This window comes from Octopus sinensis, linkage group LG28 (genome assembly GCF_006345805.1).
Source record: "Octopus sinensis linkage group LG28, ASM634580v1, whole genome shotgun sequence".
NCBI lineage: Eukaryota > Metazoa > Mollusca > Cephalopoda > Octopoda > Octopodidae > Octopus > Octopus sinensis.
This window is the reverse complement of record NC_043024.1, coordinates 4,158,169-4,179,652: the sequence shown is the minus strand read 5'-3', so window position 1 is coordinate 4,179,652 and position 21,484 is coordinate 4,158,169. Positions and strand designations below refer to the sequence as shown.

Sequence of the window (21,484 nt, the reverse complement as noted above, 5' to 3'; positions counted from 1 at the left end):
GGCAGACACCCATAAAATTATCAACCATCTTATAAACAATAACTCTGATCACCTTTTCAAACTGCACCCGTCTAACACCCGTGGACATGTTTACAAAGTCAGAAAACAGCACAGCTCCTTCCATGACTTTAGGAAACATTTTTTCACGCTAAGAGTTGCTGAAGCATGGAACAAACTGCCGGCATCAGTTGTTAGTTGTCGGAGCACTGCATCCTTCAAAACTTCCAAGGTTCCTGAGATTTGTCAACACTACACCTGATCTTTCTCCCCTCCATACACACGCAAGCATGTATCTGACTCATACACTGTTCACTTCCCAGACATTTGTACATTACTGCATATGCTTTATACGCACTTTCTGACAAGTTGTGGTGCACCTGAGCACTGTATACAATAATTTCATTATTATTATTATTAAAATAATTAAATTTTCTTTCAGAAACATTTTTTCACTCTAAGAGTTGCTCAAGCATGGAACAAACTGCCGGCATCAGTTGTTAGTTGTCGGAGCACTGCATCCTTCAAAACTTCCATGCTTCCTGAGATTCGCCAACACTACAACTGATTTTCTCCCCTCCATACACACACGGGCATGTATCTGATTCATACACTGTTCACTTCCCAGACATTTGTACATTACTGCATGTACTTTATATGCACTTTCTGACAAGTTGTGGTGCACCTGAGCACTGTATACAATAATTTCATTATTATTATTAATTATCAGTTTTCAAGAATTCCTCCAGCGTTGATATGGAGGATGGTAATCACTCAGATGTTTCTAACACAAATGTTTCCGATGATACAGATTCAGTTAAACAGACATCCAACGTGCAGAAACAATTATCTTGTGGTAAGAAAACTTTATCTCAAAAAGAAAAGTCGTCAAAGGGAAATATTAATTGTGAGATATGTGGAAAATCTTTTGCGAATTCCAGTAATTTAACAAAACATAAAAGGTTACACACTGGGGAAAAACCATTTCAATGTGAGATTTGTGGAAAGTCATTTAATCAGAAATACCAACTTATTGTCCACAAACGTAGTCACACTGGAGAAAAACCCTATCACTGTGATATATGTGGAAAATCTTTTGTTGATTCCACTAATTTAACAACTCACAAACGAATTCACACGGGAGAAAGATCTTTTGTGTGTCAGATATGTGGAAAATCGTATACTCATAATTCTCGCCTTGTCGACCATGTACGAAGCCACACGGGAGAAAAACCTTTCCGCTGTGAAACGTGTGGAAAATCATTTGTCAGTAATAGTGCTTTAAACAGTCACAGAAAAATCCACACAGGGGAAAAACCGTATCAGTGTGTTATCTGTGGAAAATCATTTATTAATAATAGTGCCTTAAAAATTCACAGAAGAATTCACACGGGGGAGAGACCTTATTGCTGTGATATATGTGGAAAATCGTATCTCCATAATGATTGTTTGATAAATCACAAACGAATTCACACTGGAGAAAAGCCCTTCCACTGTGAAATCTGCGGAAAATCATTTATTAGGAAAGCTTGTCTTCTAGTTCACAAAAGAGTTCACACAGGAGACAAACCTTATTATTGTGAAACGTGTGGAAAATCTTTTATTAATCTCTCAAATCTCATTTTTCATAGACGAATTCATACAGGAGAAAAACCGTTCCCATGTGAAGTATGTGGAAAATCTTTCCGTTCTGGGAGTAATTTAAGAAGACACAGTATAGTACATAATGACAAAAAAGAATTCCACTGCGAAGTATGTGGAAAATCTTACTCTGATAATTATGATTTAAAAAGACACAAAAGATTTCATGATGAAGAAAAAACGTTCCACTGTGAAATTTGCGGGAAATCCTTCTTCAATAAGTGTCATCTTAAAGTCCATGTTCGTAGTCACACAGGAGAAAGGCCTTGTTCGTGTGAAATATGCGGTAAATCTTTTATTTGTAAAAGTCACTTGAATAGCCACAAACGAACACACAGCAAAGGAAAATCTTTGAATTGTGATTCATAAGAAATACTTTCTTTGTAACACTTAGTATTCATTGGAGATTTATTATGGTGAATTACTTTGGAATTGTTTCTCTTTGAAAACTTGTATTGCAGTTTACAATGTACCTTGATATGTGAGACACTCTTTTACAAAAACAGTTGGGAATTATAAACTTGTGTGTGAAAAGATACGGAGGAAATAAAAGCGTTATTCTAAATATGTAAACCTTGTATTTTCTGTTTTATTTTTCTTGTCCCCTAATGCATCCTGGAAAAAAAAACCATGTCTTCAGTGTTATTTATCGTAAAAATTTCTTATAAACACTTTATTATTAACCCTTTCGTTACTGTATTTATTTTGAGATGTTCTGTGTTTCTTTCAATTATTTTAAATATAACAAAGAATTTAGTAAAATAACTTAATTATCGAATGGTTGTATACTGTCAATCTAACAAGAACGTGACAGTAGGGGGTACACCACCGCTGTATAGCCCTAGGAAGCATCGAACGCCTCCTGATAGCTAGGGCTATACAGCGGTGGTGTACCCCCTACTGTCACGTTCTTGTTAGATTGACAGTATACAACCATTCTATCGCCCCACCACCATACATGTCTCTACGAGAGATTTAGAAATTCAATATTTCTTAACTTAATTATCATTAAGCTAGTATTAAGAATATAAATTGCGACTAAAGTTTGGTGGTATATTTTGATGCAAAACTTATGAAAACAAGGCATTTGTACTACAGAGCCGGTTTTGGCCGGGTTGGTAACGAAAGGGTTAAGCATGATTGGAAAACCCAAACATAAAATTAGACATGAAATTTCTAGAGAAATACAAGGTTTGTGTTGGACCGAGGCTATAGTAGAAGACACTTGCTCACAGCGCTACATGGTGGGACTGAACCCAGGACACTCTTTTACAAAAACAGTTGGGAATTATAAACTTGTGTATGAATAGATACGGAGGAAATAAAAGCGTTATTCTAAATACGTAAACCTAGTATTTTCTGTTTTACTTTTATTGTCCCCTAATGCATCCTAGAAAAGCTATCTACACTTTTGGGTTATAGTCTTAAGGAAGATCAAAATTCCTCAGGTTTCACAGCAGTAAAAACCATTGTGTACGTTTAGCGAAGAGTGAAATGTAATCTAAATACGACAAAGATTTTATCACGTCTTTTATTGCTCTTGTACCAACTCATTTTTTCAGCACCAGTTCACACAAAAGTTCCAAGTGAAAATTTATGTAATATTTGCAGTTGGAAATATTAAAGTAGCACTTTTTTCAGACCTGAATCAAAGGTGCAGTCATGCTAGACTTTGTATTTTGCTTATACAGGGAGGAAACAGAAAGTATAAAGATAAAAAAGAAAATAAATTGTGGAAAGATGGATTGGATGTAGGAGTGGCTGTGTGGTAAGTAGCTTGCTTACGAACCACATGGTTCCGGGTTCAATCCCACTGCGTGGCACCTTGGGCAAGTGTCTTCTACTATAGCCTCGGGCTGACCAAAGCCTTTTTGAGTGGATTTGGTAGACGGAAACTGAAAGAAGCCCGTCGTATATATGTATATATATAGGCGCAGGAGTGGCTGTGTGGTAAGTAGCTTGCTTACCAACCACATGGTTCTGGGTTCAGTCCCACTGTGTGGCACCTTGGGCAAGTGTCTTCTACTATAGCCTTGGGCCGACCAATGCCTTGTGAGTGGATTTGGTAGACGGAAACTGAAAGAAGCCCGTCATATATATATATACATGCATATGTATGTGTGTCTGTGTTTGTCCTCCCAACATTGCTTGACAACCGATGCTGGTGTGTTTACGTCCCCGTAACTTAGCGGTTTGGCAACAGACACCGATAGAATAAGTACTAGGCTTACAAAGAATAAGTCCTGGGGGTCGATTTGCTCGACTAAAGGCAGTGCTCCAGCATGGCCGCAGTCAAATGACTGAAGCAAGTAAAAGAGTTGGGCAAATACAATGTCAATACCAGAGTAGATGTATGGTTAGGGGACAAAGAAGACGGGGGTTGAAGTTGGAGAGAAAGAGAAAGCAAAAACGAGTGGGGGGAAGGAAAAACAGGACAAATGGAATACGAAGGGCAATGGGATCGATAACGAGTGACCCCCACCACTGTGGATACCAAATTACAATGGAACAAGTGAGCATGGCAAGCGTAGAAGGATCTTTTCGGTTTGAACGGCAGTTTTTTTCTAGCGGTGTCATATGAAATTATCACCCATAATTATGACCCTAGTATCGATCCATTGCATTTCAATCTGTTTTAGAGTTAGGGGTGGGGGGAAGGGTATCTTTTTTTTCTTCAGAAATGTAAATAAACCCAATCTGTTTCTTAAACGAGGGACATATTCATACGGCACAGAATGTTTTTTTACCTCAATAGACGTCACTGATTGGTTGAAATTACAGAAATTGGATCTTTTCCGTTTGAAAGGCAGTTTTTTCTAGCGGTGTCATATGAAATTGTCACCCATAATTATGACCCTAGTATCAATCTATTGCATTTCAATCTGTTTTAGGGTTAGGGGTGGGGGAAGGGTATCTTTTTTTCTTCACAAATGTAAATAAACCCAATCTGTTTCTTAAACGAGGGACATATTCATACGGCACAGAATGTGTTTTTTTTTACCTCAATAGACGTCATTGATTGGTTGAAATTGCAGAAATTGAAGAAAAAACAACAAATATCTTACAAACCATAGAATTTTCTCAATAAAGCCAAGAGAAAAAGATGTTTTATAAACACATTCTACCAGTATACGAAGTTTAAAATTTTTTAGTTACCTAGAAATTATGTTAAAAACTGCCGTTCAAACCGAAAAGATCCTTTTTTTCTTTGCTCAGACGGAATGTCCAATATTCAAAATATAAAAATCCAAATCCAATTTGAATAAGGTAAACAAGTTAGTGGTGAATGAATGTTTAACCATATTTTTTAAAAACTTTCTTACTCGTTTCAGAAATGCTAAGTTAATTAGTTTGTATTCGTCATTTTCACACGTTCCCACTTTGAATTCCCCTGTTTTCTCTAATATTTACCAGCAATATTTATTCAAACGACAATAATGATTCGGTTGAGTACTGTATTTTTTTATTTATACCATAGACCAGTGGTTTTCAACCAGGGTTCCGCCAATACAGTCCAGGGGTTCCGCAAGAAGTTACAAAACTGCTAAAATCGGCAGTAATTTTTAATTCTCCTGCGGCAGATATGTGTGCATAAGACTATTAAATTATTGCACAGGGGTTCCCCGAGCCAGTGGAATGTTTCCTTGGGGTTTCGCTCCAGCAAAAAGTTTGAAAAGTACTGCCATAGACAGTATATCGATCAAAGAATAAGGGGTGTGACTGACTGTACTAAATTATGTAAGGGACATTTCATTTATATCACCGGTAGTTTCATTCAAAGTAGAGAGAAATTATCAACAACCCGGCCAACTTAGAATAGATTTCAGGTAATTTAATTATCTTGTGTTGTAGTAATTAAGGTGAGCGTTGATGTTTATTAATAACAACTTAAAGCGATCGATATGATGTATCGAAGTCGGTGTTCCATCACCTGGATGATTAAAATAATTTTTTTTTCATGACAAACAACGATACATCGTTAATTGGATAATTTTATTTATACTTAAATATATTTATGTAAAAGTGAGAATAGGGGGAAAGAAAAAAACAATTCATCACCTTAGGTTGAAGATTTTGGGGCGCTGGGAAACATCTCTAATGACTTTTGAGGTACTACTAGCGAACAGTGGTCCCGGTGCGCGCACTCGCGCATCTGCGCTAGCTACTCGTAAGTAGTCGATCCTACAACAAAAGTTAAATATTTTTCGAACAGAGTGAATAATTTTTTAAAACCCTAACCCTAACCTTAGTTTGTTTATAAAAAATAATTTATTTACTTAGTTTAAAAAATTATTTACTTTGTTCGAAAAATATTTCATTTGTGTAAAAAAAATTATATACATTGTTTAAAAAAAACCCATTTTCTTTGATATGTATTCAGTCTTGCATACGCACAAGTCGTTGTAGGATCGACTTCTTACGACTAGCTAGCGCGAGTGCACGCACCGGGACCACTGTTCGCTAGTAGTACCACAAATGTGTCATCGGCTTCTTAACTTTTCAGGAAACATTTAAATCTAAAATGTGTATTATTTGTATTGCCATCACAACAGACATTGTAAACTTTTATACCATATGTTAACAAGCGCAGGAGTGGCTGTGTGGTAAGTAGCTTGCTAACCAACCACATGGTTCCGGGTTCAGTCCCACTGCATGGCATCTTGGGCAAGTGTCTTCTGCTATAGCCCCGGGCCGACCAATGCCTCGTGAGTGGATTTGGTAGACGGAAACTGAAAGAAGCCTGTCGTATATATGTATATATATATATGTATGTGTGTGTGTGTTTGTCCCCCCTAGCATTGCTTGACAACCGATGATGGTGTGTTTATGTCCCCGTCAACTAGCAGTTCGGCAAAAGAGACTGATAGAATAAGTCCCGGGGTCGATTTGCTCGACTGAAGGCGGTGCTCCAGCATGGCCGCAGTCAAATGACTGAAACAAGTAAAAGAGTAATCTTCATCACCATTATCTAATGCCCGTTTTCCATGCTGACAACGCTTTACGACGTTGATTTCCTTACACTCCCTTCCCCACAGCTTCACGAGGGAGGGAAGAAGGGGGAGAAGCAAACAGGTGCAGCTGTGACCATGGACGCCAACTCCGCCGCCATCGACACACGAAAAATTATGCATTAAAATGGAATAAAAAATGATGTTAAATTATTTTTAAAATCGTAGACTCATCGTAGACGCGCGCTAATACCCAGACGGGCTCGATATGAATCACGACTATGAGATACCCGAATTTGGTTAAACTGCACCGCAAAATGTGGGAGTAGTTAGGAATCTAAATCGTAGGAGACAGACACTCACACAACTACAGTTTTATATATATAGATATATATACACGCACATTTCTTTTCTCCAACATCTATCTTACACAGTCGTATATTTTCTTCCTTTCAGTTGTGCTGAATGTTCCATTACAACCCGTCATACAAGAACACCAATTCCACCAGAGCACCTGCTACTGATCACTTATGGACGTTTGCTCTCTCTCTCTCTCTCTCTCTCTCTCTCTCTCTCTCTCTCTCTCTTCCTCTTGCAGTTTTCAGCCTTCGTAACTTCCATTAACTCTATCCACAATAATTAACATAGGGTGCTACTTCGCTATGCGATCTACACTTTATTTTGTGATCTACAACAAGAAAATTTATGCTTATCAAGAACAAGGAAAACACTTGTACTGGTTTTGAGAGAAAGCATGGATAGAGAGTAGGGAACATCATCATCATCATCATCGTTTAACATCCACTTTCCGTGCTAGTACGGGTTGGATGGTTTGACTTGGTTCTGGGAAGCCAGGAGGCTGCACCAGGCTCCAGTCTGATCTGGCAGTGTTTCTACGGCTGGATGCCCTTCCTAACGCCAACCACTCCGTGAGTGTAGTGGGTGCTTTTTATGTGCCACCGGCACAGGTGCCAGGGGAGGCTGGCAGTGGCCACTATCAGTTGGTGCTTTTTACGTGCCACCATATAAATGTATAAAATGTATAAAAATTTTAATCGTCTATTTTTTACTTTTGTACCTGATGTTTGTTTGATTCACCCGTAAAATTAGTAAACCTGTTTCAAACCTGCTTCGTTTTAATTTTTTTAAATAAATGTAAGAATGTTTTATTTAAGCCATAACAAATAAATGAAACATGTAGATCGCATACCAAAGCAGAATTTGACTCTTGGAGATCAAATTGGCTACATAGATCACATACCAAAGTAGCACCTAACATAGATATAAAAGTCTTTCTGTCTACAGTATGTGTACCACTTGGAAATGCCTCAGCCAGCAACAGATACTCTAAGTGTTATGTAGAAAATATATCTGCATTGAATATTTCCTACACATATAAACAGAATCCCATGAGATAGTTAAGTTAAATTAAGTTAATTTTTTGGCTCAAAAAGCAAAAAGCAAGGCCGTGTAGGGGGACATGGAGTTATGTACAGGGAGGCTGTTCATGCAAAGAGTTCAGGCCATTTCTGGTCAAGAGAGACTTTGAACCGAACGGTCAACGGCATCTTCACCATCTCATCTGGCAGCTTATTCCACGGATCCACAACCCGGACGGAGAAAGCTCTTCTCCTTCGATTGAGATGAAATCGTCGCAGAGATGGATATCATAAGACAGGAAATTGAACCATTATAGACTATATCCACAGACATCAGTTTTGAGAGATTTCTTCAGAGTTAATATGGAGGATGGTAATCACTCGGACACTTCTAACACAAACGTTTCTGACAGTGTAGATTCAGTTAAACAGGCGTCTGGTAGTGAGAAGCCACTGTCTCATAAACGAAGTTCATTACAGAAAAATATTCATTGTGAAATTTGCGGGAACTTATATACTTACAGGTCTCAACTTATTGTTCATAAACGTAGTCACACCGGGGAGAAACCATCCCACTGTGACACGTGTGGAAAATCATTTGTGAATAATAGTTCACTGACGAATCATAAAAAAATTCACGACGGAGAAAGGCAATACCACTGTGAAATATATGAGAAACCATTTGTCAATAATGGTTATTTAAGAATTCAGAAAAGAAAGCTCTCCGACAAAAAACCATTTCACTGCGAAATATGTGGAAAATCTTTTGTGGATATTTCAAAACTTGTTACTCACAGACGTCTTCACAGCGGAGAAGAAACATACTGCTGTGATATATGTGGAAAATCTTTCGTGGATATTTCAAAACTCGTTAATCACAGATGTCTTCACAGCAGAAAAGAAACATACTGCTGTGATATATGTGGAAAATCTTTCGTGGATATTTCAAAACTTGTTAATCATAGACGTCTTCACAGAGGAGAAGAAACATACTGCTGTGATATATGCGGAAAATCATTCATTAGCAATTCTCGTTTTGTGGGTCACCAGCGGAAACACACGGGTGAAAACCCCTTTCACTGCAAAATCTGTGGTAAATATTTCATTAATAATTCCCATCTTGTTGCTCACAGAACAGTCCACACTGGCGAAAAACCATTCCACTGTGAAATCTGCGGGAAATATTTCTCCTGCAAGAGTAATTTAAGAAGACACAATATTATACACTCTGGGAAAAAGAAATTCAAATGTGAAATCTGCGGAAATGCTTTTTATTATAAATCTCTTCTTGTTGGTCACGAGAAAGTTCATACTGGAGATAAACCCTCTCATTGCGATATATGTGGAAAATATTTCTATTCTAGCAGTAATTTGAGAAGGCATAAAATTATACACACTGAGAAGAAAGAATTCCACTGCGAAATATGCGGAAAATCTTATTTTAATAATTGCGATTTAAAAAGACACAAACGAATTCACGATGGTGAAAAAACGTTCCACTGTGAAATTTGCGGAAAATCTTTCTTCGATAATTCTAACCTTATTGTCCACATCCGGAGTCACACCGGGGAAAGGCCGTATCATTGTGACACATGCGATAAATCATTTATCTGTAAAAGTCATTTGAATTGTCACAAACGAACACATACCACAAGGACAATATCACTGAGATGATTTTCGTTGGAATGATTTCGGATCTTTTCGGTTTGAACGGCAGTTTTTTTCTAGCGGTGTCATATGAAATTGTCACCCATAATTATAACCCTAGTATTGATCTATTGCACTTCAATCTGTTTTAGGGTTAGGGGTGGGGGGAAGGGTATCTTTTTTTTCTTCACAAATGTAAATAAACCCAATCTGTTTCTTAAACGAGGGACATATTCATACGACACAGAATGTTTCTTTTTTTTACCTCAATGGAGGTCATTGATTGGTTGAAATTGCAGAAATTGGATCTTTTCGGTTTGAACGGCAGTTTTTTCTAGTGGTGTCATATGAAATTGTCACCCATAATTATAACCCTAGTATTGATCTATTGCATTTCAATCTGTTTTAGGGGTGGGGGAAGGGTATCTTTTTTTTCTTCACAAATGTAAATAAACCCTATCTGTTTCTTAAACGAGGGACATTTTTATACGGCACAGAATGGTTTTTTTTTTACCTCAATAGACATCATTGATTGGTTGAAATTGCAGAAATTGAAGAAAAACAACTACAAATATCTTACAAACTATAGAATTTTCTCAATAAAGCCAAGAGAAAAAGATGTTTTATAAACACATTCTACCAGTACACGAAGTTTAACATTTTTTAGTTACCTAGAAATTATGTTAAAAACTGCCGTTCAAACCGAAAAGATCCATGATTTTCCTTACAAATAAAAGTAAAAAGGAATAAATTGCTGTAAAATCTAATCAAAGTAATTTGTAATAAAATATTCACATTTCAGAAAACTGGAATTTTATTTCATAAACACCTTACAAAAATTTAGATTATAATCAATTTGTATATTTCGGAGTGTCCAAGAACAAACGAGGATCAAGAGTGAACCACAACACAATGTTGTTTATTGAAATTGTCTCAATACAGGGCTTAGACCAGTGGCCCTTAATCGGGATTCATCTGACCCGGGAGGGGGGGTCCGTATGACCCTTAGCGGTCCATATAAGATTTTGTTTCTCTCTTTCTCTTTTCTCTTTTACTTGTTTCAGTCATTTGACTGCGGCCATGCTGGAGCACCGCCTTTAGTCGAGCAAATCGAACCCCAGGATTTATTCTTTGTAAGCTTAGTACTTATTCTATCGGCCACTTTTGCCGAACCACTAAGTTACGGGGATGTAAACACACCAGCATCGGTTGTCAAGCGATGTTGGGGGGGGGGGGCATACACAGACACACATACATATATTGTGACCGCGTGTGTACCGTTGGCGATTATTTTTTCCTCTGTCTTCCCTTCCCTGGATCTTTCCTTCTCCTATGTTTCCGACAAAGAGCTCCGCTCGAAACGTTAAACCCTCCTTCTTTCCTGAGCATCCAATAATACTATATTTGTTCCATGTCCTCGCGTTGTTGTGTTTTTTTGTGCTTTCTTGTTTGGATTAACTTTATATATATATATATATATATATATATACACATTCGAGTGGTACCCTCGTGAGCGGAAAAGACCACCCGGAAGACCTCCACGACGGTGGAGTGATGATTTCAAGAGGACGATTGGGATCACGTGGATGAGAAAGGCGCGATTCAGAGAGGAGTGGACAGCATGCTGTGACCAGCGGTGTCAAATGGACACTTGACGGACTGGTCGGTCAAAGTGATCAAAGTGATATATATACACATATATATGACAGGCTTGTTTCAGTTTCTGTCTACCAAATCCACTCACAAGGCTTTGGTCGGCCCGAGGCTATAGTAGAAGACACTTGCCCAAGGTGCCATGCAGTGGGACTGAACCCGAAACCATGTGGTTCGTAAGCAAGCTACTTACCACACAGCCACTCCTACATTTGTTAAAAATTACGTGCAGTAAATCAGTTTTACTTCTACAATACACAAAATATTTTTATTTCTTTTATACAATTCCTAATATTTCATTATATTGGGTTGGTGCATTTGAAATGTTAGTTAGTTAATATTTTGGCTCAAAAAGCAAAAAGCAAGGCCATGTAGGGGGACATGGAGTTATGTACAGGGTGGTGTTCATGCAAAGAGTTCAGGCCATTTCTGGTCAAGGGAGACTTTGAACCGAGCGGTCGTCGGCATCTTCTTCCACGGATCCGCAACCCGGACGGAGAAAGCCCCTCTCCTTCGATTAAGATGAAATCGTTGCAGACAGAGCTTTTCGGAGTCACCCCGCAGCCGACGCTCTGGAGCAAGAGTGAAGAACAGCTCTTTCGAGAGGTTACACTTTCCGCTTATGATGCTGTGAGGCCATGTTGGGGGACAGAGAGTTATGTATGGGGAAGGTGGTCATACAAAGAGTTCAGGCCATTTCTGGTCGTCGGCATCTTCACTATCTCGTCCGGCAGCTTATTCCACGGATCTGCAACCCGGACGGAGAAAGCCTCTCTCCTTCGATTGAGATGAAATCGTCGCAGATAGAGCTTTTCGGAGTGATCCCCGCAGGAGTGAAGAACAGCTCTTTCGAGAGGTTACACTTTCCGCTTATGATGTTGTGAGGCCATGTAGGGGGACATGGAGTTATGTATAGGGTGGTGTTCATGCAAAGAGTTCAGGCCATTTGTGGTCAAGGGAGACTTTGAACCGAGCGGTCGTCGGCATCTTCACTATCTCCGGCAGCTTATTCCACGGATCTGCAACCCGGACGGAGAAAGCCACTCTCCTTCGATTGAGATGAAATCGTCGCAGATAGCGCTTTTCGGAGTGACCCCGCAGCCTACGCTCTGGAGCAGGAGTGAAGAACAGCTCTCGAGAGGTTACACTTTCCGCTTATGATGTTGTGAGCAAGAATGAGATCACCACGGCGTCGTCGTTTTTCTAGGCAGAGGATAAAGACCCTGGAGAAACTGCACCGACCATGACACCAAGTTGCATATCTAACAGTGTGCAGTCACTGCAGTTGAAACACATGTAGATCTTGTAAAGATGATGCAAATAACTGTTAAATAAAATTACGGATGTCAGAAATCTCCATTCTCCTTATCGTTTTGAATATTATTACTTACGCTACAGAAATCATGCATTCTTGAACAGGATTCTCGGATTTACCCAGCGAGAAAAGTTACCAGAGCTTGGCAACTTACTGTTAGCTTGGGAATCATGAAAGGACCGTTGCACTTAGCCAGCATCTGAAAGTGAATTAAGAGGAAACATGGTAACCACCAGGATAATATATCCCTTTAAACTCATGTATATATATATATATATATATATATATATAGCCAATGCCAGCACCGACTTGACTGGCTTCTGTGCAAGTGGCACGTAAAAAGCACCAACCGATCATGGCCGCTGCCAGGTGGTATGTAAAAAGCACCCACTACACTCACAGAGTATTAGTCTGATCTGGCAGTGTTTCTACAGCTGGATGCCCTTCCTAATGCCAACCACTCCGAGAGTGTAGTGGGTGCTTTTACGTGCCACTGGCATGAGAGCCAGTCAAGCGGTACTGGCAATGGCCATGCTCAAATGGTGCTTTTTATGTGCCACCTGCGCAGGAGCCAGTCCAGCGGCACTGGCAACGACCTCGCTCAAATGTCTTTTCACGTGCCACCGACACAAGTGCCAGTAAGGCAACGCAGGTAACGATCACGCTCAAATGGTGTTTTTACATGTCACAATTTTATTAAATATTTTGTTACAGAAATTATTTTGAAAATATCATAAATAAATTTTTATTTAAATTTTATAAGATGTTTTTATGAAACAATTGAATTTACACTCCAACTTAAAAGCTGAAGTATTTTGTCACACATTTTTTACATAATTTTTTTTTTCTGTAATTTGTCCTTTTTCTATTTCTAGAGAATGTTTTCAACAAACCATCTCCTGCATATACTCTTTTACTTGTTTCAGTCATTTGACTGCGGCCATGCTGCAGCACCGCCTTTAGTCCAGCAAATCGACCCCGGGACTTGTTCTTTTTGTAAGCTCAGGACTTATTCTATCGGTCTCTTTTGCCGAACCGCTAAGTAACGGGGAGGTAAACACACCAGCAATGCTAGGGGGACAAACACAAACACACATGCATACATATATATATATACATATATACGACAGGCTTCTTTTCAGTTTCCGCCTACCAAATCCACTCACAAGGCTTTGGTCGGCCCGAGGCTATAGCAGAAGACACTTGCCCAAGGTGCCACGCAGTGGGACTGAACCCGGAACCATGTGGTTGGTAAGCAAGCTACTTACCACACAGCCACTCCTGCGCCAAACTAAATCATATCACTAATCCCTACCTGAGACTGAAACCTCCATCTACCCCACTGTCTTGTTTGTAACCAACCACCCTTATCCACTGGGCCAACAACATGACATTTTAATGGGAATCCCTTTCTACAATTTTCACATCAGCAAGATTTTACCCTTGTGGTTTTGCCATCATGTTTAATGAAACTGTGTTTTTGTAACAAATTGCTATAATAAATAATTTCCTACGTCATATATTTGTTGTTTGTTCCTTCTCGAGCCACGCCTGGCTCATAAGGGCCAGTTTCCGGTTTTCTTGGCGTATTGGTTCCCCACCTGGACGGGACGCCGATCCGTCGCAGGTGAGCTGCAAGATGCAGGAGGAAAGAGTGAGAAAGTTGTGGCAAAAGAGTCAGCATAAGTTTCGCCATTACCTTCTGCCGGAGCCACGTGGAGCTTAGGTGTTTTGGTTCATAAACACACACATCGCCTGGTCTGAGATTTGAACCTGCGATCCCTCGACCGCGAGTCCGCTGCTCTAACCACTAGGCCATGTGCTTCCACAATGTTCCTTCTTGAGCCATGCCTGGCTCATAAAGGCCGGTTTCCCGGTTTCCTTGGCGTGTAGGTTCCCCACCTGGACGGGACGCCGGTCCATCGCAGGTGAGCTGCAAGATGCAGGAGGAAAGAGTGAGAGAAAGTTGTGGCAAAAGAGTCAGCAGAAGTTCATCATTACCTTCTGCCGGAGCCACGTGGAGCTTAGGTGTTTCAGCTCATAAACACACACACACCGCCCGGTCTGAGATTCGAACCCGCGATCCCTCGACCGCGAGTCCGCTGCTCTAACCACTAGGTCATGTGCCTCTACATGTATTTGTGGATAACAAGAATGAAACAACGACAAACGATACTCAATATATTTCACAATAATAGTTGTCTTTTCACCTGTCTGTATTCACCTGTGAGTTTATAACACTCAAATGTTTTTGTAAAATGCGTTCTGAGATGACAGAACATTTGTAGACTGCAACATGAGAATTCAAAGAGAAAGAATTCCAACATATTTTCTACAATAAATTTTTAACGATCTGGTGAGTTTGAACATCATCATCATCATCATCGTCGTCGTCGTTTAGCATCCGCTTTCCATGCTAGCATGGGTTGGACGGTTCAACTGGGGTCTGGGAAGCCAGAAGGCTGCACCAGGCCCAGTCTGATCTGGCAATGTTTCTACGGCTGGATGCCCTTCCTAGCACCAACCACTCCATGAGTGTAGTGGGTGCTTTTTACGTGCCACCCGCACAGGTGCCAGACGAGGCTGGCAAACGGTTTTTTATGTGCCACTCGGACGGAGGCTGGCAACGGCCATGATCAGATGGTGCTTTTTATGTGCCACCAGCATGGAGGCCAGGCGAGGCTGGCAACGGCCACAATCGGAGGGTGCTTTTTACGTGCCACTGGCACGGAGGCCAGGAGAGGCTAGCAAATGGCCATGATCGGATGGTGCTTTTTACGTGCCACTGGCACGGAGGCCAGGCGATGCTGGCAGCGGCCACGATCAGATGGTGCTTTTTATGTGCCACTGGCACGGAGGCAGTCGGGGCGGCGCTGGCAATGGCCACGTTCGGATGGTTCTCTTATGTGCCACCGGCACTGGTATCACAGCTACGATTTCCATTGATGTTGATTTTGATTTTGTTTTTGATTTTCACTTGCCTCAACAGGTTTTCACAAGTAGAGTTTTGTGTCCCAAGAAGGAAAGCTATGCATAAGAATTAACATAGGGTGCTACTTTGCTATGTGATCTACACTTTATTTTGTGATCTACAACAAGAAAATTTATGCTTATCAAGAACAAGGAAAACACTTGTAGTGGCTTTGAGATAATGCCTGGTTAGAGAGTAGTAAACATCATCATCATCGTCCGTTTTCTGTGCTAGCACAGATTGGATGGTTCGACCTGGTTCTGGGAAGCCAGGAGGCTGCACCAGGCTCCAGTCTGATCTGGCAGTGTTTCTACAGCTGGATGCCCTTCCTAACGCCAACCACTCCGTGAGTGTAGTGGGTGCTTTTTACGTGCCACCGGTACAGGTGCCAGGGGAGGCTGGCAGTGGCCACGATCGGTTGGTGCTCTTTATGTGCCACCGGCACAAGTGTTAATAATAAATATATAAATATATAAAATGTATAAAAATTTTAATCGTCTATTTTTTACTTTTGTAGCTGATGTTCGTTCGATTCACCCGTAAAATTAGTAAACCTGTTTCAAACCTGGTTTGTTTTAATTTTTTTAAATAAATGTAAGAATGTTTTATTTAAGCCATAACAAATAAATGAAACATGTAGATCGCATACCAAAGCAGAATTTGACTCTTAAAAGCCAAATTAAGGCTTCTCCCCTGTATGGATTCGTCTGTGTTTATTCAAGTCACTTTGGTAGATGAAAGATTTACCACAAGTTTCACAGCGCCATGGCCTGTCCCCAGTGTGGGTACGGATGTGACTCCTAAGATTAGATTTATCAGAGAACGATTTACTACATGTTTCACAACGGAATGGTTTTTTCCCAGTATGGAGTATTTTATGTCTTGTCAGCTGACTGCTAGTATAGAAATATTTACCACATGCTTCACAATAGAATGGTTTCTCGCCTGTGTGGACTCGTTTGTGGCAAACGAGATGACCGTTATTAAGGAAAGACTTTCCGCATATTTCGCAGTGGAAAAGTTTTTCCCCGGAATGTATTTTTTTATGAACTACAAGACGAGAATTGGTAATGAATGATTTTCCGCATGTGTCACAATGATAGGTTTTCTCTTTGCTGTGGATCTGTAGATGCGTAACGAGCGTTGATTTACTGATGAAGCATTTTCCACAAATTCCGCAGTCGAACATTTTGTCTCCAGTGTGAATTCGTTTGTGAATTGTCAAATAGCCATTACTGGCAAAAGATTTTCCGCAGATTTCACAGCGGAAAGGTTTTTCCCCCGTGTGAATCCTCTTGTGACGCGTCACGTCACAGTTATACACAAACGATTTTCCGCATATATCGCAGTGGTAAGGTTTCTCATCCGTGTGAATTTTTTTGTGAATTGTCAGGCAACTATTATTGACAAAGGATTTTCCACAAGTATAACAGTGATAAGGTTTTTCCCCAGTGTGGACTCTTTTGTGAGTTGTTAAAGAACTATTATCCACAAATGATTTTCCACAGATTTCACAGTGGAAGGGTTTTTCCCCAGTGTGGCTACGGATGTGGAGAACAAGCCGAGAATTATGGGTAAAGGATTTTCCACAGATCTCACACCCAAAAGGATTTTCTCCCGTATGTATTCGTCTGTGACTTCTTAAATAACTATTGTCCGCAAATGATTTTCCACAGGTTTCACATTTGTAGGGTTTTTCCCCGGTGTGACTACGTTTGTGGAGGACAAGGTGAGCTTTCTGATTCAACAATTTCCCGCAAATTTCACATCGAAACGGTTTTTTCCCCGTGTGTAATCTTTTGTGTTTCGTTAAATTACTTCTATTTGCAAAAGATTTTCCGCAAATTTCACATTTAATAGGTTTCTGTAATGGACTTTTTTTACACGATAATATCTCACCACTGGATGTCTGCTTAACTGAATCTGTATCATCGGAAACATTTGTGTTAGAAGTGTCTGAGTGATTACCATCCTCCATATTAACTCTGAAGAAATTCCTCAAAACTGATGTCTGTGGATATAGTCTATAATGGTTCAGTTTCTTGTCTTATGATATCCATCTCATGGGATTCTGTTTACATGTGTAGGAAATATGCAATGTAGATATCTTTTCTACAGAACACTTAGAGTGTTTGTTGCTGGCCAGGGCATATCTGAGTGGCACACATACTGCATACAAAAAGACTTGCATATCTACAGTAATATTTGTGGATAGAGTTAAGAGAAGTTATGTACACTACAAACATATACGGATCCAGAAATTACTGGTAGCAGGTATTCTAGTGGAATCAGGATTCTTGTACGACAGGTTGTAAAGCAACATTCAGCATAACTGCAAAGGAAGAAAATATATGACTGTTAGATAGTTGTCGGAGGGAGGAAATGTGACAGAATATTAGAATAGCTGTCCAGTAGAAGTCTTGTGTCTAAAGCGAAGAGGAAATGGACAGAGAGAGACAAAATGTAAAATATATAGAAATTTTAGGAAAAATAAAGCAAAATTTCAGAATTGCGATTGTTATCGGAAACAATGGATGAGTACAAGAAGGAAAAAAATGGTCAAGGTAAGAAGAGAAAGGAGACAGTGAGGTTCAGATATTCAAAGACTCTACTGGCTATGTGTAGGTGCACACACGAAATATGTGTGTGTGTGTGTATATATATATTTATTATTTTTATTTATGCGCCATTTTCAAGCCTAGCCAGGCTCATGGGCCCGGTTTCTGTGGCGTATGTGTTCCCTCCCAGCTGGACAGGACGCAAGTCCGTTGCAGCGTTATCCAAGAAACAGGAAGAAAGAGTGAGAGAAAGTTGGGGCGAAATGGTACAGCAGGGGGTCGCTTCCACCCCTTGCCAGAGCCTCGTGAAACTTTAGGTGTTTTCGCTCAATAAACACACACAACGCCCGATCTGGGAATCAAAACCGCCATCCTCCGACCGCGAGTCTGCTGCCCTAACCACTGGGCCATTGCACCTACACACACACACATATATTTATGTTTATGAAATTGTGTGTGTGTGAATGTAAAACTCTTTCAGGCGAAGTTTCGTATGTCGTAGCACAAGTCTCCGTCGATTTCCGTAAAAAACTTTTATTTTTTTACATAAGTAATGAGAGCGAAAGAGACTAAGAGGAAGCGATTTTACGACGAGAAGGTTTCACTTTGAAGTCGGCCTGTGTGTGTTTGATGGGGTGTGGGAGACAGACAGTATGTTGTGTAAGTGAAGTGCTTCTGTTAGTGTGTGTGAAGAGACAGAGTAATGTGTGAAAGAAAGAGATAACTGATTTTTTACTCGGTGTATGTGTATATGTATGTATGCATGTATGTGTGTGTGTGTGTATGTATCTATGTATGTGTGTGTGTGTAAGTATGTGTGTGTGTATGTATGTATGTATGGCCGATTCATCGTAATTTTTTACTCGGTGTATGTGTATATGTATGTCTGCATGTATGTGTGTGTGTATGTATCTATGTATGTGTGTATGTGTATGTGTGTGTGTGTGTATGTATGTATGGCCGATTCATCGTAATTTTTTACTCGGTGTATGTGTATATGTATGTCTGCATGTATGTGTGTGTGTGTATGCATCTATGTATGTGTGTATGTGTATGTGTGTGTGTGTGTATGTATGTATGGCCGATTCATCGTAATTTTTTACTCGGTGTATGTGTATATGTATGTCTGCATGTATGTGTGTGTGTGTATGTATCTATGTATGTGTGTATGTGTATATGTATGTCTGCATGTATGTGTGTGTGTGTATGTATCTATGTGTGTGTGTGTGTGTAAGTATGTGTGTGTGTATGTATGTGTGTGTGTGTATGTATCTATGTATGTGTGTGTGTATGTATGTATGTATGGCCGATTCATCGTAATTTTTTACTCGGTGTATGTGTATATGTATGTCTGTCTCTTCACACACACTAACAGAAGCACTTCACTTACACAACATACTGTCTGTCTCCCACACCCCATCAAACACACACAGGCCGACTTCAAAGTGAAACCTTCTCGTCGTAAAATCGCTTCCTCTTAGTCTCTCTCGCTCTCATTACTTATGTAAAAAAATAAAAGTTTTTTACGGAAATCGACGGAAATCTGTGCTACTACAACCGAAACTATGCCCTCTTTCATTCTCTAGGCTTCTTTAGTTTTGCAACTGAACAATGGAACATACAGTCGCACATATCTGTACATCCCATTATCTTTCATGTCAGCGAGCGAATTGAACACTCACACACATATATATATATATATATACACACACCTTTTTTTCCCCTTTGTACGAATATGTATGTACGTATGTGCATTTAAGTATATTTGTGTATCTATATATACGTATGTGTGTGAGCTGAAAAAAATGATTATTTGGTGGTTAAAATATATTTTAACCATCCTGTAACGTAAGGAACAACCAATTAACGATGTAGCGTAATTTGTAATTAAAATTAAAATATTTGATCACCCAAGAGACGGAACAACGACCTCGATACATCAGATCAGTCGCTTTAAGTTATCTATCAACATTAACGTTTACCTTAACAGGAGTTAATTACTATATATGTATATAATAAATAAATTACCTGTAATTATTACTAAGATAATTTTTCTCTCGCCGCAATTAAGATACCGGTGATACAAGTTAAATGTCTCTAACATAATTTAATACAGTGAGAAATACCTATTTCTTTATTACCCACAAGGGGCTAAACATAGAATGGACAGACATAGGGATTAAGTCGATTATATCGACCTCAGTGCGTAAATGGTACTTAATTTATCGACCCCGAAAGGATGAATGGCAAATTTAACTTTTAACATTCACAATTACTGCTGTTCCCTATCTAAATTACAATTTACCCCTTTCAGTTTCCACCTACCAAATCCACTCACAAGGCATTGGTCGGCCCGGGGCTATAGTAGAAGACACTTGCCCAAGGTGCCACGCAGTGGGACTGAACCCGAAACCATATGGTTGGTAAGCAAGCTACTTACCACACAGCCACTCCTACGCCTTTGTATATTATGTGTAGTGTTTACAATGTGTCGTAATGGCATATAATATGCAATAATTAATTAGTTGAGTGATTATATATTTGATTTATACCATAAATTGGATGTAAATGAAAAAAACTAATTAATATAACTGAAGGCCGTTTCTAAGTAAGGGTATTAAATTATGTTCGGGACATTTGATTTATGTCACCGGTAGCTTCATTGAGACGAAAGAAAAACTAATTAACGAATCTGACCAACTTCGTTGATTTCAGGTAATTTAATTATATTACGTGAAGTAATTTGATCACCCAAGAGACGGAACAACGACCTCGATACATCGCATCAGTCGCTTTAAGTTATCTAATAACATTAACGTTTACCTTGACGGGAATTAATTACTCTTTTACTTGATTCAGTCATTTGACTGCGGCCATGCTGGAGCACCACCTTTAATCGAGCAACTCGACCCTGGGACTTATTCTTTTTGTAAGCTCAGTACTTATTCTATCGGTCTTCTTTTGCCGAACCGCTAAGTTACGGGGACGTAAACACACCAGCATCGGTTGTCAAGCAATGCTAGGAGGACAAACACAGACACACATACATACATACATATATATATATATATATATATATATATATATATACGACGGGCTTCTTTCAGTTTCCGTCTACCAAATCCACTCTCAAGGCTTTGGTCGGCCCGGGGCTATAGCAGAAGACATTTGCCCAAGATGCCACGCAGTGGGACTGAACCCGGAACCATGTGGTTGGTTAGCAAGCTACTTACCACACAGCCACTCCTGCGCCTTATAATAAGTAAATTACCTGTAATTATTACTAAGATATTATTTATATATAACTTAAAGTGACTGATATGCTGTATCGAAGTCGCTGTTCGATCACCTGGAGGGATTGAATATTTTAATTT

The 21,484-nt window shown here is 39.7% G+C and overlaps 4 protein-coding genes across 7 annotated transcripts in view; 3 read left to right on the top strand and 1 right to left on the bottom strand.

Annotated features, from left to right (window-relative positions):
* The window catches only part of LOC115225600 (zinc finger protein 91-like), a 10,366-nt gene extending 8,155 nt beyond the window's left edge, over positions 1-2,211 (top strand). Inside the window, exon 5 of the mRNA XM_036514478.1 lies at positions 722-2,211. Within this exon, the coding sequence (XP_036370371.1) occupies positions 722-2,007 (1,286 nt within the window). The 3' untranslated portion in view covers positions 2,008-2,211. The remainder of the gene's footprint in view (positions 1-721) is intronic.
* Positions 1-21,484, top strand: part of LOC115225851 (zinc finger protein 726-like) — a 25,516-nt gene that overhangs the window by 724 nt on the left and 3,308 nt on the right. Inside the window, exon 1 of one of the 2 annotated variants that reach the window (XM_029796839.2) lies at positions 20,757-20,825. The exons of the other annotated variant lie outside the window; for it this stretch is intronic. The gene's annotated coding sequence lies outside the window, so the exon portion shown is untranslated. Of the gene's footprint in view, positions 1-20,756; positions 20,826-21,484 lie in introns of those variants that run through there. 2 annotated transcript variants of the gene reach the window in all.
* LOC115225597 (zinc finger protein OZF-like) lies at positions 7,601-9,776 on the top strand. Its single transcript, XM_029796521.2, has 2 exons — positions 7,601-8,001; positions 8,248-9,776. Exon 2 carries the CDS (start codon positions 8,330-8,332, stop codon positions 9,638-9,640), a length of 1,311 nt encoding a protein of 436 aa, XP_029652381.1. The 5' UTR covers positions 7,601-8,001; positions 8,248-8,329; the 3' UTR covers positions 9,641-9,776.
* The window catches only part of LOC115225595 (zinc finger protein OZF-like), a 25,863-nt gene continuing 20,360 nt past the window's right edge, over positions 15,982-21,484 (bottom strand). Inside the window, exons 1-2 of one of the 3 annotated variants that reach the window (XM_036514569.1) lie at positions 21,382-21,398; positions 15,982-17,884 (exon numbers count right to left, since the gene is read on the bottom strand). In XM_036514569.1, coding sequence (XP_036370462.1) covers positions 16,232-17,530 — 1,299 coding nt within the window. In that variant the 5' untranslated portion in view covers positions 17,531-17,884; positions 21,382-21,398 and the 3' untranslated portion in view covers positions 15,982-16,231. Of the gene's footprint in view, positions 17,885-20,138; positions 20,326-21,381; positions 21,399-21,484 lie in introns of those variants that run through there. The other 2 variants (XM_029796520.2, XM_036514563.1) reach the window with 2 other exon arrangements.